The 24,863-nt window shown below is 42.2% G+C and overlaps 1 protein-coding gene across 7 annotated transcripts in view; it reads left to right on the plus strand.

The window, feature by feature from the left end:
* Positions 1-24,863, plus strand: part of LOC109891034 (receptor-type tyrosine-protein phosphatase T) — a 400,507-nt gene that overhangs the window by 327,201 nt on the left and 48,443 nt on the right. For 3 of the 7 annotated variants that reach the window (XM_031827335.1, XM_031827341.1, XM_031827352.1), the window contains 5 exons: positions 2,171-2,200; positions 9,285-9,439; positions 14,003-14,080; positions 14,544-14,579; positions 23,732-23,919. In XM_031827335.1, coding sequence (XP_031683195.1) covers positions 2,171-2,200; positions 9,285-9,439; positions 14,003-14,080; positions 14,544-14,579; positions 23,732-23,919 — 487 coding nt within the window. The remainder of the gene's footprint in view (positions 1-2,170; positions 2,201-9,284; positions 9,440-14,002; positions 14,081-14,543; positions 14,580-23,731; positions 23,920-24,863) is intronic. The other 4 variants (XM_031827345.1, XM_031827361.1, XM_031827357.1 and 1 more) reach the window with 3 other exon arrangements.

A 24,863-nucleotide genomic window follows, 5' to 3' on the forward strand; every position in this document is an offset into this window, starting at 1 on the left:
TCCTCCTTGCAAAACAGCTCGAGCTCAATGAGGTTGGATGGAGAGCATTTGTGAACAGCAGTTTTCAGTTCTTTCCACAGATTCTCGATTGGATTCAGGTCTGGACTTTGACTTGGCCATTCTAACACCTGGATATGTTTATTTTTGAACCATTCCATTGTAGATTTTGCTTTATGTTTTGGATCATTGTCTTGTTGGAAGACATCTCCGTCCCAGTCTCAGGTCTTTTGCAGACTCCATCAGGTTTTCTTCCAGAATGGTCCTGTATTTGGCTCCATCCATCTTCCCATCAATTTTAACCATCTTCCCTGTCCCTGCTGAAGAAAAGCAGGCCCAAACCATGATGCTGCCACCACCATGTTTGACAGTGGGGATGGTGTGTTCAGGGTGATGAGCTGTGTTGCTTTTACGCCAAACATAACATTTTGCAATGTTGCCAAAAAGTTCAATTTTGGTTTCATCTGACCAGAGCACCTTCTTCCACATGTTTGGTGTGTCTCCCAGGTGGCTTGTGGTAAACTTTAAACAACACTGTCTAGTTTGAGAAACAGAAGCCTCACAAGGTCTCAACTGGCAGCTTCATTAAATAGTACCCCCAAAACTCCCGTCTCAATGTCACCAGTGAAGAGGCAACTCCGGGATGCTGTATGCCTCTGTATGCCTATGTAGATATTCCATAGAAAATCAGCCGTTTCCAGCTACAATGGTCATTTACAACATTAACAATGTCTATGCTGTATTTCTGATCAATTTGATGTTATTTTCAAAAACAAGGACATTTCTAAGTGACCGCAAACTTATTAACAGGACTGTCAAACAGAGGAAAGGATTGGAGGCTAATTTTCCATTGAATCAAATACTATATCTGACTGCAGTACATACAGATCTATTATGTTGATTATATCCTTTAAGACCTTGGATATCGGCACGTCTTAACCACCACTGGGTTTTTCCCAGTGATAGGGGCAATTGTCAAAATTCCATGGCCAAGTCAACTGAAATCAATTCTATATTTGGTTTGATGTTGCATGAAGGTGATTTGGCCATTTAAAAATTGTTTTACAATTGCCCCTAATCACTTCCATTGATTGTTAGCTACCGGTGACTAAAGTTAGCTGAAGTTTGTGCCTGTTTAAAGAAAACTACTTTTTCGTTTGAGGAACCATCTAACATCAAGTTGTAAAATCCTGAACTTCCCCTTTAAAAAAAAAAATACACATCATTGTTTGTGTAGTAAGTGGGTATCAAATTGTATTTAAAAAAAGACTATGCTAGACACATTGCTGCTTATTATGAACAGACTAGTGTTGTGCTGAATGCTGTAGGTATTTGTCCCACATTTACTCCTTTGATATATCTGATGTCAACACGTATGGGAACTACAAACCTTTAAAAGAAACAACAGATACCATCTGCTTTTCAGTCTCATCTCTGCTTGCTAACTCCTCACTGCTCGCTGCATGTCATTTGTGATTGTTCTACCTCTCAAAAGAACCCTTCCTAGAGAAATCCAACAGAATGCATGCACACACACGCAAGCCGACTCTAATTTCAACACTCAGGTTTGATTTAGTTCCTAAAGCAGTCAAAGTGTCAACAGTAGCATCGCTTTCTCTTTCCATCTCACTAAACAGAATGGCTGAACAGTATGTCATTAAAACATACCCCCTTCCTCTTACTCCCACTCCTCCTCCCATCCCTACTCTCCTATTTTTGTTTTCCCAGCCACCCACTGTCTGTTCAGACAATTCCATCTCTCAAGGAGTTTCAATTTTATTGGGAGCCAGATGTGTTATTTCTTCTTTAAATGCGGGTGAATTATGTGTATTTTCTTCTTTGATGAAATGGCTGCAGGGGTTTGAGTAGCGTACTGTTGGTTATATGTGCAACTGTATCGGTGCACCCAAAAGTCCAGCCTTTACTTTAGACTGGTGGACCATAGGCACATGCAGAGCTTAATGGGAAGGTTGGTTTAACTAGAACTAGACTGTAGACAGACAGGCAGACCAAAAAAAACCAGGCCAGCAGCAAATCAATGTCTTTAACCCGTTCTTGACATTTTTCTCCATCAGCTCTCCTTGATGCGGGTGCTAAAGAACTAACTCATGTAATCTGTTTGTCCTTTTTTGGGTGCTCAATTTTGTCCCACTGGTCTACCTTCATGTTTCAGAAGAAATGCATATTCCTACTCTTATTACCTGTAAGTAGCATTAAGGAAAGACCCTTTCCCAATTTTGATATTTATCTTTTTTATTATCATTGTTTCTCATGTTCTTATATTACTAAACCACTGAGCCTATTTTAATTCCCCCTCTTAGCCCCATAGACATACACTTGTTCAGTTACTGTTTATATGGAACAACATTGAATACAACAGACTCTACAACTAGAGAGTTAGTGTTAATGTTTAGATCTAGGGCCTTTTTCATGGCCAGTTCTTGAATACTATGTTTTTTTTCTCAATCAGAAATGCCATGGTGGACAAAGCATCTCAGCACCTACAAAAAGAACATCTTCAGCCATGTATAATGTTTTGTAACTTGTCCTTTGTAGGCATTTTTGTGATGGGGAGTCAATAACAAGCTGTGCGTGTATATTATACTAAGCATCAGCCCAGGACATCAGCCCATGGTCAAATAGTGTTTCTATGGAGACCTTTCATTTTTTGCTTCATGCTGCAAAGAGATTGCACATCTTGTTTGCCATTATTATTACTGCTGCTAGTTGAAAATAGTTTCCCAATATCTCAAGGTTTTATGTAGTTTATATCTGCATGGTGCAAAGACCACTTTCCTGTCTTTAGCGAAAATGCTTAACTGCAGTAGACATATCAATGTTCAGTTCCTAACATAGCAAAACAGTAATCATGAAAACTTAACTGCCAGAAATCTTTAACCCTCAAAGAAATTACTACTTTACGCTTAATATATGGAATTAAATTGATGGCTATTACAATGCAGGCTACATTTCAAAACGTATGAATTGTTTAATTTGCTTATTGCCGAGTGTGCAGAAGCATGGATCTGGGATGTTTCAGGCATTTAAAGGGTTTTGGAAAACACAGTTCTGCAGCTGTATCTATTTTTTCCTTGAAGCTCTTGAAATGTTGATGCATTGATGCATCCATTCCCAGCAGCCATTGCCTGGAGCCTGGAGCAGGCGTTACTCTTGAGCAGCAGTCTTGCAGGTTGAGTAGGAGGCCCACAGGCTATTAAAGGCCACAACACTGAGACCCCCCTCGCGGACATGTAGTTGAATCAACATTTTCCTATTCACATGATTAATATTGTTCACAATATCAATGCAGTCAAACCTTTCTCTAATTTGAGCCTTCTTTTTGGGGTCCTTACAATAGTGTTTCACAAAATAAAATATACTAGCCTCAATCTTTGCACGACTCTTAATTTTGTAAGCAAGTCTTTGCTTGAAAAACAGCCCTAAAAATGATTTGCATCACCCATTCTGAGGTTTCAGTCTTACTTTCCAATGCCATGAGAAGTTACAAAACAAGAAATCTGATTGTTTAATTCACACATGAACTCTTTCCAAAAGGCATTCCTTCAGACCTCTATTTATCCCTTTCGTGTGTGTGTGTGTGTGTGTGTGCGCAAGTGACTGAGTGAGTGTTGCATGTTAACCATGCTGTGAAGACCCATCCGCGTCACCCATCCTGCAAAAGCGCATGCTGACTTACTCACCTCACCCACACGGCTGGCCACTTACTCACTGTCTTACTTACTCACTGTACAAAAGGAGTTTTGTAATGAACATTTGCAAAACTGAGCTGCATATGTTTCCCGGTGAGCATACTTCATGTCCTGCACATGCATTATAAGACAAATGTAATATAACTGCTTTCCTGTGATCGAATTGACTATTAGAGTTTTACATTATAATTTGTATGATGTGACGGATGTCAGAAGCAGATGAGATCTGATATTCTTGTATGACCAATGATATAACACATTTGTCATTTATTTTGTTTTATAAGGATTTTGTTTAGCCCAATGACTAATCTTCCAAGAGTCCTTAAGAAATGTAAAAAAAAATAACAGCAAAAAAAAACATACAGAAATTAGAAAAACAACAAAAGCAAAGTAAAAGCATAAAAACACAAAGAACCACATTCCTATTATCTGTACATATTATGCCTTCCCCTCCCCCACCCACATACATAATGTGCACATATGAATTTAAGTACAACATACAGTAACATATTGAGAGCTTGCGACTACAATAAGCTCCTAGAACCACTCTAGTCGCTCAAGACATTTTATGAATTAGTCTCTTAAGACAACTATTTGGCACGGTTTTTTGGCACTGCCCTGAAACTAAAAGCTATTTTGCCCATCTCTAATTTGAGTTTTGATGGGTTGCATGTTTCATCACAATATTGTTTTGAATGTTAGTTTTGGACTGATTTCAGACTGAGCATTCTACTCAATGCATCGTCAATGAGCGCTGATGAAGATTTCATCACAAGTGCATTACAGTGGCTTGGAAATGCAATGACATTCAAAAGGAGGCTAACAGTTAGTAGGAAAAGCTTTTGTCATAATTTTTATGTCACCAGATTGACTTTAGATGCAGTATAACGCTAGCTAGCTAAGATTGAGGGGAGGCCATCAGATTTTAGCTAGCTAATGTTAGCATAGCTAGCTATTTTTTGACGAACTTTGCTAGCTAATAACAACATTGTTATCTGTCTTAAGTAAATTTGACGACATGATAATGCTGGCAAAGTTGTTTCCTACTAAATATTTGACTACTTTAGCAATGCAATATTTCCAGGCAATTTAATTTAGACTAAACAGTAGTTAGCCTCTGTCCAGAATGACTGGGCTTATCACCACTTTAGGGCACCGCCGATAGAGGGCGGCTTGAGAACGTTCATAACAATGGCATGAGAACGTTCATAACAATGGCATGACGCAAGTGATGGAGGTGCAACCTATAAATAGCAAAGCCAGTACCATAAAGCACAATATGATATGCAGGCCATCCTCAGTGCGGTAACCTTACTTTTAATGAAGTGTTGGTTTGACATGAATTAAATATGGATTATCTTTACTCCATTGCCACTTACCAATATGCAAGGAATTTGTCATTTAAATTAGTCTATTATAGGAATATCCAATAGGCTGAACAATTGAGAGAACTCTTGTAATTAGGAGATATCGCTGACCTTTCGATGGCAGGAAGGGAAGTGAGAGGAATCTGAGCACTGATTTGTTATGATAAAAGACAGACAGACATGATAGGGAGGCCTCCTGGCCTCTTAAGCTATACATCATTACATTATCGAAGGTTCCTTATATGATGGAAGCCTAGATTTGGGAATGGGAGTTTGTGTAGTTAAATGCACATCACTTGTTTTAAGAAGTGCTGGGCCGAAGACAACTTACAGATGAATTAGGGTCCGCACACATGACAGGTTGCCATTGTACATAAATAATAATTAGTTCTGAATTGACATACCTGTATAAATTAAGGTAAATAATAACTCCACTACATACATTTTATTGAGCTAGTTCAATATTTAAAGATTGGATGCTCGCCTAATAAAATGTGGTTGAGCAATCATGTTTAGAGACAACAGAAGGCCATATAGACAGTGTAGAGAGGGAGAGAAGTCAGACCCATAGCAAAGAGGACGAAATGGTGTGCTGCACACTAGAGAACTGTCACGCCCTGACCTTAGAGATCCCTGTTTATTCTCTATATTTTGGTTATGTCAGGGTGTGATTAGGGTGGGTACTCTAGTTTTTGTATATGGTTCCCAATTAGAGGCAACTGTCTATCGTTGTCTCTGATTGGGGATCATACTTAGGCAACCCTTTTTCCCACCTTCTGTTGTGGGATCTTATCTTTGTTTGGTTGCATGTATTTTACACGACAAAGCTTTTCTTTCGTTGTATTGTTTTAGTTTTTTGCTGGTTCACATTTTAATAAAATATGATGAACCCAAATCACGCTGCGCCTTGGTCTACCCTTAACGACGAACGTTACAGAAGATCCCACCACTAACGGACGAAGCAGCGTGGTCAGGAGGACTGGACCTGGGAGGAAATCCTGGAGGGAGCAGGACGCTGGACAAGTGCCGGGGAGTATTGCCGTCCGAAGGAGCAGATGGAGCCAGCGAAAGCGGAACGTGTTAAATTAACAAAGCAAGCACAAGGCAGCCCACCAAAGAGTGGGCAGAGTCAAGGTTCAGACCTGAGCCAACTCCCCGTGCTTACCGTGGTCAGCGAGTGACCAGTCAAGCACCGTGTTATCCGGTTCTGTGCACCATGCCTTCAGTGCGCATCCACAGCCCGGTGCGCTCTGTGCAAGCTCCCCGCAGTTGCCGTGCTAGAGTGGGCATTCAGCCAGGACGGATTGTGCCGGCTCAGCGTTCCTGGCCTCCGGTGCATCTCTTCGGTCCAGGATATCCTGCGCCAGCTCTACGCTCCAGACCTCCAGTGCGCCTCCACGGCCCAGCATATCCTGCGACGGCTCTATGCACTATGCCTCCAGTGCGCCTTCATAGCCCAGTGCGTCCCGTGCCAGCTCTCCACACTCACTGAGCTAAAGTGGGTATCCAGCCAGGACGTGTTGTGGCAGCTCCCCGCACCAGGCTTCCAGTATGTCTCCTCAGTCCGGTGAGACCTGTTCCGGCTCCACGTACGAAGCCTCCAGTGATGATTCATGGCAAGGAGCCTGCGGCGACGGTCCTCGGTCCGGAGCCTGCGGCGACGGTCCCCGGTCCGGAGCCTCCGGTCGACGGTCCCCGGTCCGGAGCCTCCGGTCGACGGTCCCCGGTCCGGAGCCTCCGGTCGACGGTCCCCGGTCCGGAGCCTCCGGTCGACGGTCCCCGGTCCGGAGCCTCCGGTCGACGGTCCCCGGTCCGGAGACTCCGGTCGACGGTCCCCGGTCCGGAGACTCCGGTCGACGCTCCCCGGTCCGGATCCTCCGGCCGACGGTCCCCGGTCCGGATCCTCCGGCCGACGGTCCGCAGTCCTGGAGCCTCCGGCAGTGGTTCCCAGTTAAGAGCCTCTGGCAATGATCCGCGATCCGGTTCCTCCGGCGACGATCCGGAGCCTCCGGCGACGATCCGCAGTCCTGGAGCCTCCGGCAGTGGTTCCCAGTTAAGAGCCTCTGGCAATGATCCGCGATCCGGTTCCTCCGGGAACTATTCACGGTCCGGAGTCTCCGGCGACGATCCACAGTCCGGATCCACAGAAGTGGAGGGATCAGCATAGGGAGCGGGGGCTACGTCACGAACCGGAGCTGCCACCAAGAGTAGATGCCCGTCCGGACCCTCCCCTATAGGTTCAGGTGTGCGGCTGGAGTCCGCAACTTTGGTGGGGGTACTGTCACGCCCTGACCTTAGAGTTCCCTGTTTATTCTCTATATTTTGGTTAGGTCAGGGTGTGATTAGGGTGGGTACTCTAGTTTTTGTATATCTATGTTTTCTTTTATTTGTTGGCCTAGTATGGTTCCCAATTAGAGGCAGCTGTCTATCGTTGTCTCTGATTGGGGATCATACTTAGGCAGCCCTTTTTCCCACCTTCTGTTGTGGGATTTTGTCTTTGTTTGTTTGCATGTATTTTGCACGACGAAGCTTTTCGTTCGTTGTATTGTTTTTTTTTGCTGGTTCACATTTTAATAAAATATGATGAACCCAAATCATGCTGCGCCTTGGTCTACCCTTATCGACGAACGTTACAAGAACAGGGCATACTGTGTTAAAGATGATATGTGGCTTTCTCTCTTTTTCTCTCCCTCACTACATCACACCTTCTTTTCCCTTTCTAGTTCACTCCCAATATCTCCCTCTATCTGTCAGCCTGTTAGAGTATATTTCTTCTTTCTGCCTCCATCATTCACTCCTTTTCGTTAATACTAGAGCCCCATGTCCTCATCTCTGTGAGTCTTCTTTTTTTCTTCCACACCACTACCATTCCTCCTATGCCCACTTTCAAAGTAAGAATTGCACTATAGCCACCAATCAATGCTTGAAATTTGAAGCACAGCTGTACAAGTACATTGTAAATTGGAGGAAAGGTCTGCCTGAAATAATGATGGCAAAATGATTACAGAAAAAAAATTCAGAGGGCTCTTTCCGTGACAGCAAAGTAAAAACACATCACATGTCCACCACTAACTCACACACCCACTTTCTTCACACACATACAAACACAGACACACAAACATGCTCGCTCGCTCGCACACACAAACAGACAGCAATATCAGAAACAGCTCCTTATTGCCACAATTTTAAGACCTGGAAACGTAATTGGAAAAAAGTGGAGGTGCCTACAGATCTGACCCTTCTGTTATTGCTTCTTGACTGAGGTTTCGCCGATGCAGCATTTGCCTCTGTCCTCAACCCCAGCTGCCTCTGTCCTCAACCCCAGAAGCAAAGGACTGCATTTGTTTGCAAATGGAGACCGTGTACTGACTACCACACCTCCATATTCCACAAGGCCTGCCCTCTTTTTAAAGACAGCTCATAAATTACAGCATTTCCTTAACTAATTCTGTTGAATATGTTTACCTACAAGAGCTAAAGCATCAACTTTAGTCCTTCCAACTGATTTTCAAGGAATATTTTTTCGCGCAACGCTGCAGTATAGTCATCAACAGGCCTTACACAGACCTACACCTTTACAATAACAGAAGCTTTGACTAAGTGTTCAACTTCTGAAGCCTACTGCAGTTATTAGTCAGTCTGAAATTCTAGAGTGAGGTCGTTATAGAGGTTACATTCTGTAGTCTCAAACTGTTCTTTGAAAACCGACTGACTTACAGTGAAGTATTTGTTAGAATACCATTCAAGCTCAAGTAAAATGGTAAGCTACTGTTGCTTTCTACGCATTCAGAACTGTCAAATTAAGTTCCTGATTTGCTTTGTTCCACATGGCAAACTTCTGACTTTGAAATCCACATGTTTCTTTAGAATATCATTGAGACATCCAAAAAATAAATCTACCATCAGTCACTATGACTACGAGGTTTTTATTCCCCAATCACAGTCCAGAAATAGTTATTTCACCACATGGAATAAATCACTGCAGATTATTGAACAGAAAGCATTCTCTTTTGCCTGAAAGGCACCAAATTAGCCCAAATTATTTAGTTACAAAATACTAGATACTGAACAATGTGTAACATGGCCACTCTTCACTTTTTACTTCTTTACCTTTTGTGGTGTAGTACAAGTCTGTTGTATGATGTGCGATGTGTGTACAACTGCACCATTGTCTCTGAGTGACACTGTTTGTTTTGGGTGGCGGCTGAAGGAAACTGGCCAAAAAACAGAAGGAGACAGCCAGCAGCAGCAGCACCCAGAGGGAGATGGGACTGGTGAGCACGGCTGATAAGAGTACCACCAAAGTCAGCACTCTGCACAAGGACGACCCCTTCTCCACAAGCAGCCAGGACATCAACAGTTTCAGTGAGTCAAATAGGACCTATTACCAAGATTGCAAAATTCCCGAAACATTCCCAAAGTTCCCCAGAAGTTTTTCAGAAATCCCAGTTCTGGGAATCCTGGGAATTTTGCAACCCTTCCTACTAGTCTGTACCAATTCCTGTCAGTCCTAGCTTGTTTTTCTCTCCTCTCACTTCCCTGTGTTCGACTTAATCTCTTGATACCCCCTGTTCCACTCCTATTTCTCTAATTTAACAAAATGCTGTTTCCTTTGCCTGGAGTTTAATTCTCACTTAATCTCACAATTTGTGAGCTGTTCTGTTTTCTTTCATCGTTATTTCCTTTAAAGGAGAAGTTTACCAAAAATCCAGAAACTTCCAAGTGAATTCCATACATTTAAAGTAGTTCAGTGGAGTTTTTCTCCTCTCCCCCTCTCTCACTGTAGAGCTGTACTGAAACAAATACAAAAACAGGTCACGTGACTGGCATTGCTGGATCCAGGCATCGCTCTGATCCATTGCCAGTGAATTCATGAATCAGAAATTCGTTTTTTATTGAAAGTGTGCAGCTGTATTACAGATTCAAGTTTGGAATTTTTAAAAACAGTGAATAAGGGCATAAACTGCCGTTTCTACGTAGCAGGTGCTGTGGCTGTCGGTTACATAAAATAATGAGCTAAAATAATCGGAAATGTTTTATGTAGAAAAGTACGCATTTCTTGACTTAAGGATCGGATCCCATTTTTCCATTTTCACCTAAAATGACATACTCAAATCTAACTACCTGTAGCTCAGGACCTGAAGTCAGGATATGCATATTCTTGATACCCTTTGAAAGCAAACACTTTGCAGTTTGTGAAATGAATGTAGGAGAATATAACACATTAAATCTGGTACAAGATAATACAAAAAAACGGCGTTTTCAAAAAATGAGAAAGGCCATAAAATGACATAGGAGTTTAGGCGCCACCAGATGGCAGCAACATTTGTGTGCAAAGTTTTAGACAGATCCAGTGAAGCATTACATTACTGCACAACATTTTGAATAAATTCTTCCCAAATGTTCCGAATTGGTAAATTTATACATTTTCAGGTACATAACTATAGAGAACATACAAACATAATATGGTAATAAAACATTTAAGTTTACAAACTCCCAGGAAGGTCATACATGATGGATAATTAGCTTTCCTACAGAAAAGATACAACTTCACAGATCTAGATGGCGGGGTGGGGCAAGAAACAGCAGGGGTTCAAACTGTAGAACCCAGTTCTTACATTTGAATATAAAAATGGATTTTATCAAACAAGTGAGGCCTGAAACCAGCAATGGCAGGAGTCATGTGACCCATTTTTTGCAGCTGTTTCAGTGCAGCACTACAGGGAGAGCAAGGGGCAGAGGGTAAACTCCACTGAACTAGTTTCAATGTATGGAATCACTTGAGAGTTTCTGGATTTTGGGTAAACTTCTCCTTTAAAGTCTCCTTTGTGTGCTTATTTGGTCCCCACATGATGATTAGCTAGGCAGCTGTTGGTAGCCTTCTGTCATTCTCACTGCCATTGCACAATACTGGTCGACCATATTCATGTACAGTGCCACATATGGAGCAATATTTCAGCCAATAACCATAGTGCGCTTACAAATAACAATATCTGAAAATACAACATTAGGGGAGGGATTGCAAACACTTCAATTCAGTGTAATATGAATCCACCAACATATTATAGCACTGTATACAAGGTTCTTAGGCACCCATCTAGTAAAAGCCGTAAAGACCATGAGTGGATACCAATTGCTCTTTTCCAAAATGATTCCATCTTATTCCAAATCAAGTTACTGTAGCATCTCCACTGAATATACTTTTCAGTAAGACACTTCAGAGAAAGGCGAGTGGCATTTTGGCCATTTCTTCTGAGCTGTAAGTGGGGTCCAGCCTGCTGTGTGGCAGCAGTAATTAGGAAGGCCCTCTCAGAAGCTTTTTCTTGGGGAAATGTCACACTTTTTTGAAAGTTCGGGTCAGCTGGAGAACAAAGGTCTCAACTAATATATACAGTAATTGCCTTCACTACACTGTCCATACTTCAGCTCTGCATCTAACCCAACTAAGAAAATTCCCTAATAGCGATTCAAACTTTAGAAGAAAAGGAGAATGTGCCATGCACGTTATCTAGGTGTCGATTCTGTGAGAAAACAAGTCTGTATTTTTGTGTGGAAATTATCCAACCATTATGTAGAAATGATGTTAAAAATAATAATAATCTACATGTATCACTCTGACTCCCAATATTATGTGAATAAATGCAACAGCCCTGTACGTCACCTCTCAGTATGACTATATTGAACATGTGTCTAACTTGCACTGTTATGCAATTATTATAAAACTAGATACAACCAGCTAATCTTGGCCACCGATGTTCTAGCATTAATTTGAGGCAAGCAGATCAGAGTTGTCAAGGTGGTACCCAAGCATGTGTAGTATATAACAACTGCCAATAGACCTACTCAATTATTAACGTGTAGTCAATCAAAGAATTACTCTGTAAATCGAGGAATGCATTTATTTCAATTCGACTAATATAATTGATGAGTCATGAAAGAATTAACACTCAATTACTGTGTACATGAAATACATGATACATTACAGATTAACTCTGAGTAAATGACTATCAACAATAGGCTTAATAGTTAACGTGGTTACATGCGTCTTCAAGTTCAGAATTTTTAGATTTTTTTGTATTTTACCTCCTTTTCCCAATTTCATGATATCCAATTACAATCTTATCTCATCGCTGCAACTCCCCAATGGACTCGGGAAAGGCGAAGGTCGAGTAATGCATCCTCCGAAACATGCGCTTCTTAACACCCGCCTGCTTAACCCAGAAGCCAGTTGCACCAATGTGTCGAAGGAAACACCGTTCAACCAACGACTGAAGTCAGCCTAAAGGCGCCCAGCCCGCTACAAGGAGTCGCTGAGCGCCACACCCTCCCCTTACCCGGACGACACTGGGCCAATTGTGCACCGCCCTATGGGACTCCCAGTCTCGGCCGGTTGTCACACAGCCTGGGATCAAACCCGGGTCTGTAGTGACACCTGCTGCTTTAGACTGCTGCGACACTCGGGAGGCCCACAAATTCACTGTCCTTTTAACCAAATTCAAGCAGAAACTCACACCGAACCCAAATGAACTTTTCTTTGCACTTTGCTAGTAAAAACAATAGGCAGGAAAATATGTTAATCTAATCAACTCAATTTAAATGATAGGAGCTGTGTCGCACCCTCAATGATCTATCCACCATCCAATGAACAAAATACGTTTCCCTGTAACAAAAAATGCATACCACTTACAGTACAATAAAACACATCAAAATTCATAGTTCTTTATGAACTTTTTTAATTCACACAGTAACATTAATTTCCACAATAAAAGTTTTCATCAGTCTTCACACCACCAACGTTGTCTGTGCTCCCAGGGTTCTGTGGTAACCACCCCCCCACCCCCAGAGAAAACCACAAATAAGGTGTGTTTGACCCCTGTGATAGCCCACAAATGATCAGCCTTCCAAAAAATGTCATAAATAGTGAATGAGTCATCACGCTGGGCTTCAGTGCCTGCAAGTTGCATCATTACCTGTATTGTAATATTTTGGTCATCATGCTCCCAAATTCATATTTTGTTTTCTGCTATAATTTTTGATAAATTCCATAATTTTCCATCTAGTTTAGTTAAATCAATGACAAACTAAATAAATCCCTGCTCCATCACATACATCTATGTATGCAAAGCCTCCAACACAGAATGTTCTCCCTCTCATATCAGTATTCTTCCTGTACAACACCCTGTTCATTATTCCTCCCTATAATTATTTCTTTATTAATGTGGCCATCAGAATAGGACAGTTCCGTGGGTGTTGGGCACAGGTTATGCCTAATGAGAAATGCCAACTCCATGCCAAGCATGGAGATCTAATATTTACACGGACACGGTGAAATAACCTTTTCTGTTATTGCATTCTTGTGAAACATTGCTGCGAAAGCACTTTTCACACGCAGGCAGTAGAATAAAGTTGCTATATTAGCATACAGTATGAATAAGGGTTAGGGTTTATATTTGAGCAGAGGAGATACTCAGTTGTGCAGTAAAATGTAAAGTACTACGTAGCCGTATCTGCAATACCTTGTGGTTCACCTGAGCACATGCTCAGAGTGAGATCGAGCTAGCCTGTGGGAAAATGGTCTGCATAGCAGTATGTAATATCACATGTTGATTACTGTAGAAACTCCATGTGTCAGAATCCCATGGGCATTGTTCAACGTTTCATGTAGGATAGGGCCATTGAATGGGAGAATTCATGTCTTTTACCGTTTGGTGGTATAACGTGCACCCATCCAGGTCTGTTCACCTGTGGTACATTTTCTCTGTCTTACTGTAGTGGTGATAGTGGGCTAATGTCCTGTAGACCCGCCTTATTTTAGTTTGATACAGACCCATCTTGTTTTTGTGTAGAGATGGTGTCTGGATATTGCATCCCGTTTGTGCTGTTGTCTTCAAAGTCTTTAATATCTCCCCCTTGTATTTCTCCCCTCAGCATCCCCCTCTCCCTGCTCCTTCTCTCTGCAAGGCAAAACGCTGCAAAGCAAATCCCTCTTGAATTCCTACTACTCAGGTACAGCCATACAACTCTGAAGAAGTCTGCTTTGTAGTGAATCTACATAAGGCAATGCCATATTGCTCTTTCAGGTATCTTCAAAGTAGAACATGTTGAGAAATCAATCTGAAGACGGGAGACATTTTATTTGGTGGGAATTGTTTGTCGCTTGGAGAATTCATTTTCGCAGGTTGGCATTTGTCATGAATCTTGCCCTGGAGGCAGCTCTTCAGAGTGGTCACTAACTGGCACAGCCACGAAGTCAATAAAATCAGATTTTTAAACCTAACCTTAACCACACTGCTAACCCTAACCTTAACTTAAGACTAAAAAGCTCTTTTTTTTCATACATTTTTACTTTGCAGGTGGCCCATCTAATGGAAATCACTCAATTCTGCCTCCCAGGGTGAGATTCATGACAATAAACTTCAACGTGCTCCATATTCACTGTCTTCTTTCCCTGTGTCATTCACCTCTGTAGTGTCGAAGGAGCCAGTCCCTGCAACAGCATCCATTGGTAAGTATCTCCTCTCCATCTATTCTTGCTTCTCCTTCCATTATCTTGCTTTTACTTATCTTGTCGTTTAGATATCTGGTAATGGATTTAACATACACAAATTCAATCCAAACATGGTGTTCACCTATGTCAAATTGAAGACCATTCACTGAGCTAATAAATCAAACCAAACAGCACGTTAGCAGGATTCTACAAAGTTACAGTAACGTACTATCACTACTTATTCAACACAGACAGCACTCTCCCAGTGTCAGGCCATGGCCATGCTGCTGACCCAGGGCAGGCTGTGAAAGGTCTAATGGAGGTCTGCTGTGTCATGGATGGCACTGCCTATAATTACAGTACATAAACTGGAGTGTAATGAGAATCACATATAGTGTGTTGCAACCGGTTGAATATTAATGCTTAGATTTGGGAATGCTTTGAGAGCAACAGCACGGATCATATCTTGCCCCTTCAGTTTACGCACAGCCAGATTGAAATCAAATCAATGGCACCATTTCAATGGTTTATGTGCTCCATTTCTAGTAGGTGGTTCACAGATTTCCCACCCGCCATTGGTCAGCAACTGGCTTCATGGTAGGTATTTTGTGTGGTCGAAGTCGTTTTTTGTTTAATGGGGCACATGTTTTGTTTTGTCTGCCCCCTGGGGTCACAGAAAGGTACTGTAAACACACTCTTTTGATCTTGAGGCTGTCTGTAAAATAGACTTTCCACTGACCTATGGATTTCCAAAGGGATGGAGTGGAACTTAGCTGGGTCCTGAAGATGTTTTACTCTGAGCCCACATTCTCACAACCTCGTTTTTTACACATTCAGCATTGTTACTCCTGCTTTAAAAGTAGCCGTCTGAGCCCCTCATTCTCACAATCTCATATATTCTAAATGGTATCCCCTAAAACTCATAGAGGGTCCTTGTTCACCCAATTCATAGCCACCAAGTGGAACTACCTGTACTGTGATTTTAATCTATTCAAGTGTTTATATTAAAGTCACCACTTATGTAAAAGACAGGGAAGGTCTGAGCCCGCCATATATCCTCTCCTCCAAAGCTGGTTGAAGTCCAAGTATACCTTTCTCAAGCACTGTTGTTGACTGAGCAAATTACAGTAATGGCCGACAAACCCCCTTCTTTACTGGCCAGGGGAAAGGAAGCCAGCTCTAAGCAAACAGAGCCCAGGCAGGGGGAAAAGAGTCTTGTCAAACATTACAGGAGGCAGGGGAAGGCAGGCAAGCAAGCAAGTCCAAAGCATCTGCAGCATTTATTGATTTCAGCAGTAAATCTGTAAATTACCCATAGTACATACCATAATCATCAAGTTTCACAGTCAATAATTTAGCTTTGCCTATTCATTCTCGCCTGACCGGCTACCGCCAGGCGAAAAAAGGGGAATAAATAGAGATGGAGAGGGAGAAGCAAGATGTCTTAGTGTGGTGGAAGGAGCTTTAGAAAATCAATGCTCTCGTGCAAAGCTAGGCTTAGCTGTTTTTCTATATTAGTCTGGGTTTTGATGGCTTAGGTGTTTCTTTTGCGATGCAAATAGGCATCCTTTTTTGAGCGTTACATTCCAATCAGTGATGCAATTTCATTCACTGTCTGAGAGAAAGAATGAGATCACAGCTGTTTCATGTACATGCTTAGCTAGTAGTAGTGCGGCCCTTAGTCAATTCACTGGAAATTGATCATAGGCCAGTTTATAAAGTCCTGTGTAATATATTTAGCTGACACTGCAGGCAGTCAATTAGATATGACCGATGATGCTGTACATTTCCATTTTTCCTCCCCCCCTGCCTCTCTATCTCTTACTTAGTCATAGGCATTTCAGTCACTCTGCATTTGGGCTCGTTGCTTTAATGTTACTTGCTATCAGCACCAGAGGTATCAATGCTTCACCAGAAACCGAAGAAGACCGACAGCTAGAGGCAGGATAGAGTCTGTCTTCTGGCTGTGGGCTGTCAGGCAAGCTGGACGGACTGACTGAATCAGAGGACATGGTGAGCAGGATTATTGGTCCTGCTGAAGGGAGGGCTTCAGTTTCACAGGTGGTGGAGAACTTTGAGGGGTGCTCTGGGACTGGCACAGTTCTCTTGTTTATCCATCACCAGGAGCAGAGTCTTAGCTAGCGAATACTGTTACATTTGGGAGTGTTGAATGAAATCCATACTTAGTTTTTTTTATCAGCGTATGCAAAATGGTATTGATAAGATGTCCATTAGTAGAGTAGATGCCTATACGCTACCAGCAGACATTACTTAGTTTAGAATGCATCTAGCCTCTTGCATAATTTACGCCATTCACATCTCTAAATGCAGCAGATACTGTATATCTGCCAAAAGCAGAGGAAGCTAAAGTTCTTAATTTGCATTGGCTTAACTTATAATGCCATGTTTGAACACATAAAACAGGATGGATCCTGGTTCAGGTTAAAAGAAGGGGCTAGGTATATTTGGTTCCTACAACGCTTAAATGTTTCTAAGGGTTTTAGAAAATGACTGATTTCTACACTTGGAAAATCACTGCACATTATCTCAAATCTTCTCCAGCTATATTTAGTCTTTAGAATGGAGGTAAATTTTAGGTAATTTCAAAAGGCATTATATTGTCCCCGCTCAAAGAGCTGTCCAATGTATTTTTGTATGGATGGTAATTATTGCTAATGGTCAAAAATGGTTGTTTAGTGATAATGTTGCCGATAATTGAGCTTAATGCGATTTCAGCACTAATCATTAGTCTGCACCTCATGGAAGTACTGCACAATAAAATGGCGAAATTACTTTAAAGGCAATGTCCTTTATTAGAAGAACTTCTGCAAAATAGGATGTTCATTTTGAAGTATTTTTTTCCCCTGTATGTCTCCACATTATCTCTGAGCATCGTGTTGTGCTCAATGTTCTACCATATTGTGACACAGTTGGTAGACGCTGCGAAGGTGTGAGTCAATATCGCTTTGTACACCTAAATAGAGATTCAAGCTGTCTTGAGATTCAGGGACTCTCCCAGACTGTATCTTCCAACACTGTTAGAACAATTATTGGTAGTGATTTCTTCTTTTGCTAGGACATAATAATATTTCTCAGTATAGTGTTTTACGAACCATGCACCCTTGTAACCTGAGCCAAGCTGTCCTCCCTCCCTTCACAACAGAGCAATATTCACAACAGAACCCTGCTCTCTGGGAAACCTCTTTATTTTCTTAATATTTTGTCTGCCATATTTGGCCTTCAGAATGAAGTAAAGAACGAACAGACGTTTCCTGAAAGGGGATTGATTTTCACTTGACTCTTTTAACATAAAATTAAATTGTAATTGTCACATGCTTGGGCCCTTCCCAACAATACAGAGATGTTGTTGTTGTTGAAATAATCTAAAATAATAATAACACAGCGAATAAATACACAGTGATGTACACACTACCCTCTGTTGCGCCTTGCTGTCAGATGTCGAGCAGTTGCCATACCAAGAAGTGATGCAGCCAGTAAAGATGCTCTCAATGATGCAGATGTGTAACCTTTTAAGGATCTGAGGGCCCATTCCGAATCTTTTCAGGCTCCTGAGAGGAAAGAGTCATTGTCATGCCCTCTTCACGACTGTGTTGGTGTGTGTGAACCATGATAATAACTTAGTGATGTGGACACTGAGGAACATTGATGGGGGAGCACATACAGTGGGGCAAAAAAGTATTTGGTCAGCCACCAATTGTGCGAGTTCTCCCACTTAAAAAGATGAGAGAGGCCTGTAATGTTCATCATAGGTACACTTCAACTATGACAGACAAAATGAGGGGAAAAAATCCAGAAAATCACATTGTAGGATTTTTTATGAATTTATTTGCAAATTATGGTGGAAAATAAGTATTTGGTCAATAACAAAAGTTTATCTCAATACTTTGTTATATACCCTTTGTTGGCAATGACAGAGGTCAAACGTTTTCTGTAAGTCCTCACAAGGTTTTCACACACTGTTGCTGGTATTTTGGCCCATTCCTCCATGCAGATGGTAGGTATGGTGTTCTTTGGATGCAACTCAACATTCTTTGTCCTCCAAACACGACGAGTTGAGTTTTCACCAAAAAGTTATATTTTGGTTTCATCTGACCATATGACATTCTCCCAATCTTCTTCTGGATCATTCAAATGCTCTCTAGCAAACTTCAGACTGGCCTGGACATGTACTGGCTTAAGCAGGGGGACACGTCTGGCACTGCAGGATTTGAGTCCCTGGCGGCGTAGTGTGTTACTGATAGTAGGCTTTGTTACTTTGGTCCCAGCTATCTGCAGGTCATTCACTAGGTCCCCCCGTGTGGTTCTGGGATTTTTGCTCACCGTTCTTGTGATCATTTTGACCCCACGGGGTGAGATCTTGTGTGGAGCCCCAGATGGAGGGAGATTATCAGTGGTCTTGTATGTCTTCCATTTCCTAATAATTGCTCCCACAGTTGTTTTCTTCAAACCAAGCTGCTTACCTATTGCAGATTCAGTCTTCCCAGCCTGGTGCAGGTCTACAATTTTGTTTCGGGTGTCCTTTGTCAGCTCTTTGGTCTTGGCCCTAGTGGAGTTTGGAGTGTGACTGTTTGAGGTTGTGGACAGGTGTATTTTATACTGATAACAAGTTCAAACAGGTGCCATTAATACAGGTAATGAGTGGAGGACAGAGGAGCCTCTTAAAGAAGAAGTTACAGGTCTGTGAGAGCCAGAAATCTTGCTTGTTTGTAGGTGACCAGAAACGTATTTTCCACCATATAAATAAATTCATAAAAAATCATACAATGTGATTTTCTGGATTTTTTCCCCTCATTTAGTCTGTCATAGTTGAAGTGTACCTATGATGAAAATTACAGGCCTCTCTCATCTTTTCAAGTGGGAGAACTTGCACAATTGGTGGCTGACTAAATACTTTTTTGCCCCACTGTACATTTCCTATTGTCCATGATCAGCTCCTTTGACTTGCTGATGTTGAGGTTGTTGTCCTGGCACCACACTGCCAGATCTCTGAACTCCTCCCTGTAGGCTGTCTCATCATCGTCGGTGATCAGGCCTACCACCATCGGGTCATCTGCAAACTTAATTATGGTGATGGAGTCGTGTGCGAACAGGGAGTACAGCAGGGGACTAAGCATGCAACCCTGAGGGGCCTCTGTGTTGAGGGTCAGTGTGACAGATTTGTTGATGCCTACCCTCACCACCTGGGGGCGGCCTGTCAGGAAGTCAAAGCATTTCATGGCTACAGATGTGAGTGCTACGGGGCGATAATCATTTAGACAGGTTACCTTGACGTTTTTGGGCACAGTGACTATGGTGGTCTGTTTGAAACATGTAGGTATTATAGACTGGGTCAGAGAGAGGTTGAAAATGTCAGTGAAAACACTTGCCAGCTGGTCAGTGCATGCTCTGTGTACACGTCCTGGTAATTCGTCTTGCCCTGTGGCCTTGTGAATGTTAGCCTGTTTAAATGTCTTACTCAAATTGGCTATGGAGAGAGTGATCACAGAATTGTCTATAAGAGCTGGTGTTCTCATGCATGGTTCAATGTTGCTAGCCTTGAAACGAGCAGAGAAGGTATTGAAGTCTTCTGGCAGGCTCGCGTCACTGGACAGCTTTTGTCTGGGTTTCTCTTTTAAATCTGTGATAGTTTGCATATTTCAGTCTGTGCTAGTGAAACAGCCCTGTAGCTTACCATCCACTGGTACTTCCTGTGTGTTTTTGCTTGTAAGCAGGAATCATGAGGATAGAGTTATGGTCAGATCTGCCAAATGGAGGGTGAGGGAGAGCTTTGTCTGTGTGTGGAGTAAAGGTGATGTAGAGTTGATATGCTGGTAGAAATTAGGTTAAATGGATTTCAGTTTTCCTGCATTAAAGTCACTGGCCACTTGGAGCGTCGACTCTAGGTGAACATTTTCTTGTTTGCCTTTCCCTATACACCTTGTTGAATGCGTAATTAATGCCAGTATCAGTTTGTGATGGTAAATGCACAACTACAAAAAATATAGATGAAAACTCTCTTGGTCTCGAACGACGCTCATCCAGTTTATTCTCCAGTGATTGCACGCTCGCCAATGGACGCAATTAATCATTGGGTTCCCGCACGCCGGACTTTAGTGCCGTCTCTTCCTTCTTCAAGTGTCGGGATTTGGGCCTGGTCCGGGATAATAAATGTCTTTAACCTCTGACTCATTTAAGTAGAAGTTCTCGTCCAAATCAACGTTAGTGATAGCAAAAAAATACAGCACAATTGGTCAGGAGCCCATAAAACTAACGCTATTCCTCCAGCGCCATTCTAGTTCAAACATGCCAACGTCTGTGTGTGTCCCGTGTTTCATTTGATAACTCACTTAGCCACGGCATGTGATCACACGAGGCCAGGACTGGTGCTCATAAGTCTGTGAGCCATAATAATGAAGTTATGAAAAGCATACGTTTTCAAGCAACAAAAAGTTCCTTCAAAAGTCAATCAAATGATTAGCATGAAGATATCTTAACATAAGTTACAACCAAGCGGGGACACGGTACTAATACATTTCATGGCTGGCTAAATGCATATTTGACCTTTCAACACAGCCCCAAGCATTAACAGCTCGGTGTTTCGGTGGCATTCAATGGGATTGAGTCTGTTTCTTGATAATATTTAGAACATAATATACCCTCTGGGCTGCCACTTTGAGATATTATCTTGCTGCAGAGTTAAAAACACATGAATAATGAATTAGGTCTGCACTGATAGGGCTGTAGAGGGGGCACTTTGGGTAGGATTAAGTGGACCTCTACCGTCTCCAGTGTACAGTCAGTACCTGCTCCCTCTACGATGGCTAGGCCTCCCACCTCACCCACCTCAATGTACACGGATGCTAACGATAAACCAACATTACCCCTTTACATGGCTGAGTAGATTTGTGTCATGTTATCTCCATCTCCCATCAGTAATAATTATGGAGGAACAGAGCAATGGGAAATGGAGATGTGAGTATTGAGCAGAAATGTAAACATGGCCTGATAGAACATTACCAGGAAATAACATTAATTAGAGAGATGAAACTGTGCTCCGGTGGCATAATTTTGTGTTAGGTATAAGTGAGAACCTTGTTTCCATTTTCATAATTATCAGTTCAACCCTATACAGACTGTTGGCGAGGTTCCTAAGGTCATAGACTACTAATATTTACACTCATAATCTTTAATTGTGTGTATTTTTTTTAGAAACCTTTGAGCTATTTTAAAAGATGCTGTCTGCAAAGTAGTTGTTTCCACCACAACACATGGTAATACTGCTCGTCTGCTCACTCCTTGTGGCTTGTATTTACTAATAGTGATATAGCGGTAATAGTCTTGCAAGATTACTCACATTTCATTATGTGGCAGCACACAATGTTTTAAATGGATTGCACTTTTTCAAGCAGAGAATCACTTTAAGTGTGTCATTTTTTTTGATAATTAAGATGCAAATAGGCACATTAATAAAACATGGGGTAATATTACCCTAACACATTCGCAATGGTACTTAGGTATTTAATGCCTGTAATATTGAGAATTTCTCTGCCATTCAGCTCCCCATTCCTCCTCTTAATGGACTCATTAGAAGCAATAAACTACTTCAATCTCTCCAATCCTAATCTACGGAAGACTCAATTGCAGGAATGTCTTTCAATCCAATCGAATAGTGAAGCAAAGTGTCTCTTGGATTACCCATTTAACTTTGAGGTATCATCATTAATGATTGAGTAGCAGCGAGATAGAGGAAGGCCGTTGTCTAGCAACAGGGTTTGTGGAGAGTCAACTGTAAGAGTTTGAAGATCTCATGCTTTCAATATGATGAGTTTTTCTAGACATTCCAGAGAGCTAGAGAGGTCTTCACTTACAGAATTATCCCAATGTTTGGGAGAACAACATTTCATGAAAACAAGAGATTTCGTTATACACTCTATATACAACAGTTTGTGTACAACCCTTCAAATTAGTGGATTCAGCTATTTCAGCCACACCCGTTGCTGACAGGTATATAACATCGATGCAATCGCCTTCGACAAACATTGGCAGTAGAATGGCTTCACTGAAGAGCTCAGTGACATTGAATGTGGCACCGTCATAGCATGTCACTTTTCCAACAAGTGAGTTCATCAAATGTCTGCTGTTATGTCTGCTGTTAAGTGCTGTTATTGTGAAATGGAAATGTTTGGGAGCAACAATGGTTCAGTCGCGAAGTGGTAGGACAAACAAGCTCAGAAAGGGACCGCCGAGTGATGAAGCGTAGTGTGTAAAAAATCGTCTGTCCTCGGTTGCAACACTCAGTAACGAGTTCCAAACTGCCACTGGGAGCAACGTCAGCACAAGAACGGTTTGTCAGGTTTCCATGGTCGAGCAGCCGCGCACAAACATGTTCTCTGGAGGGATGAATCATGCTTCACCATCTGGCAGTCCGACGGATGAATCTGGGTTTGGCGGATGCCAGGAGAACGCTACCTGTCCCATACCTAGTGCCAACAGTAAAATTTGGTGGAGGAGGAATAATGGTCTGGGACTATTTTTTCATGGTTCGCGCTAGGCCCTTTAGTTCCAATGAAGGGAAATCTTAACGCTACAGCATACAATGTCATTCTAGACAATTCTGTGCTTTCAACTTTGTGGCAACAGTTTGGGGAAGGCCTTTTCCTGTTTCAGCATGACAATACCCCCGTGCAGAAAGCGAGGTCCGTACAGAAATGTTTTGTCGAGATCGGTGTGGAAGAATTGGACTGGCCTGCACAGAGCCCTGACCTCAACCCCATCGAATACCTTTGGGATGACTTGGAATGCCGAATGCGAGTCAGGCCTAATCGCCCGACGTCAGTCCCCTGACCTCACTAATGCTCTTGTGACTGAATGGTAGCAAGTACCTGCAGCAATGTTTTTACATCTAGTGGAAAGCCTCCTCAGAAGAGGCTGTTATATTAGTAAAGAGGGGACCAACTCCATCTTAATGCCCGTGATTTTCTTTTATGAGATGTTCAACGAGCAGGTGTCCACATACTTTTGGGCATGTAGTGTATACTAATGAATGTTCCACTGAATCATTCTAACACAAATATAGTTCACTATGCCGTTAAACACTTCCAAAACCAACACTCTCTCACGATGATGTCACAGAGTAAGTGGATACTGAGTGTTTTCTCCTTGGTCCACAGACAGCAGCCATAGTGAGATGGCCCAGCCATCGTTGACCATCCAGACGTACCCGTACGGGGGCTGTGAGTCAGTGGAGATGTCCTACCAGGCCGGCCAGTTCCAGCCGGCCATCCGTGTAGCAGACCTCCTCCAACACATTACCCAGATGAAGTGTGGCCAGGGATACGGCTTTAAGGAAGAGTATGAGGTAAGAATGGTTAGTACGGTTTCATCAACATCACAGGGAATTATGTGTGGTTTTTGACAGGAAGTCATGGCATTGTGGTCACTAGACTGTCTCCCAGGAATTTGTAAGATAATAATGTTTTCAAGATAACTTTGATGTTCTATTCAAACTTCCAATATCGTCAGTTTCCTCTTTTACATGACATCTTCCATTTCGACCAGATATCATTATGTCCAGTTGCATTGCTGACTTTCTGCCTTGAAGGAATAATTTTGTTGTTTGAGATCTGTTTTAGTTTATTTGATTACAGCACATCTCTGTTTGAATGATATGATGAAATCTAATTTGAACTTCCCCTCTTTTTAATAAGGGAAACACACTGGTGGTGCACTTATCAAATATTTATTGAAAATCACATTTGAAAACGTAATTAATATCGATAGTTTACCAAAACAAATCAAAGACAATGAATTCTCAGATCTATAAAACTGATTTCCACCCCATCTATTGATCGATGTTTGAGTCGTCTCGGAATATGAGTGTTTTTTCTCCACTAAAGACCATAACTTTTTAATTACTCACGCATTGCATCCTAATTAAGTCCAGTAAAGTATTTTAATCTTGTTTTTTTCTTAAAGTTCGTGCCACTTAGGTGCCCCCTTTTAATTTAGGTAACTTTGGGCCTCTCGAGTGGTGCAGCAGTTTAAGGCACTGCATCGCAGTGCTTGAGGCATCACTACAGATCCTGGTTCGATCCCAGGCTGTGTCACAGCTGGCCGTGACTGGGAGACCCCTGAGACGGTGTACAATTGTCCGGGTTAGGCCGGCTGGGATTTCCTTGTCCCATCGTGCTCCAGCAACTCCTTGTGGCGGGCCGGGCGCCTGCAAGCTGACCCTGCCAGCTGGATTGACAGGGTCATGTTTTGGAGAACGCATGGCTCTCGACCTTCTCCTCTCCCTAGTCC

The sequence above is a fragment of the Oncorhynchus kisutch genome, linkage group LG1 (genome assembly GCF_002021735.2).
Source record: "Oncorhynchus kisutch isolate 150728-3 linkage group LG1, Okis_V2, whole genome shotgun sequence".
Taxonomy (NCBI): domain Eukaryota; kingdom Metazoa; phylum Chordata; class Actinopteri; order Salmoniformes; family Salmonidae; genus Oncorhynchus; species Oncorhynchus kisutch.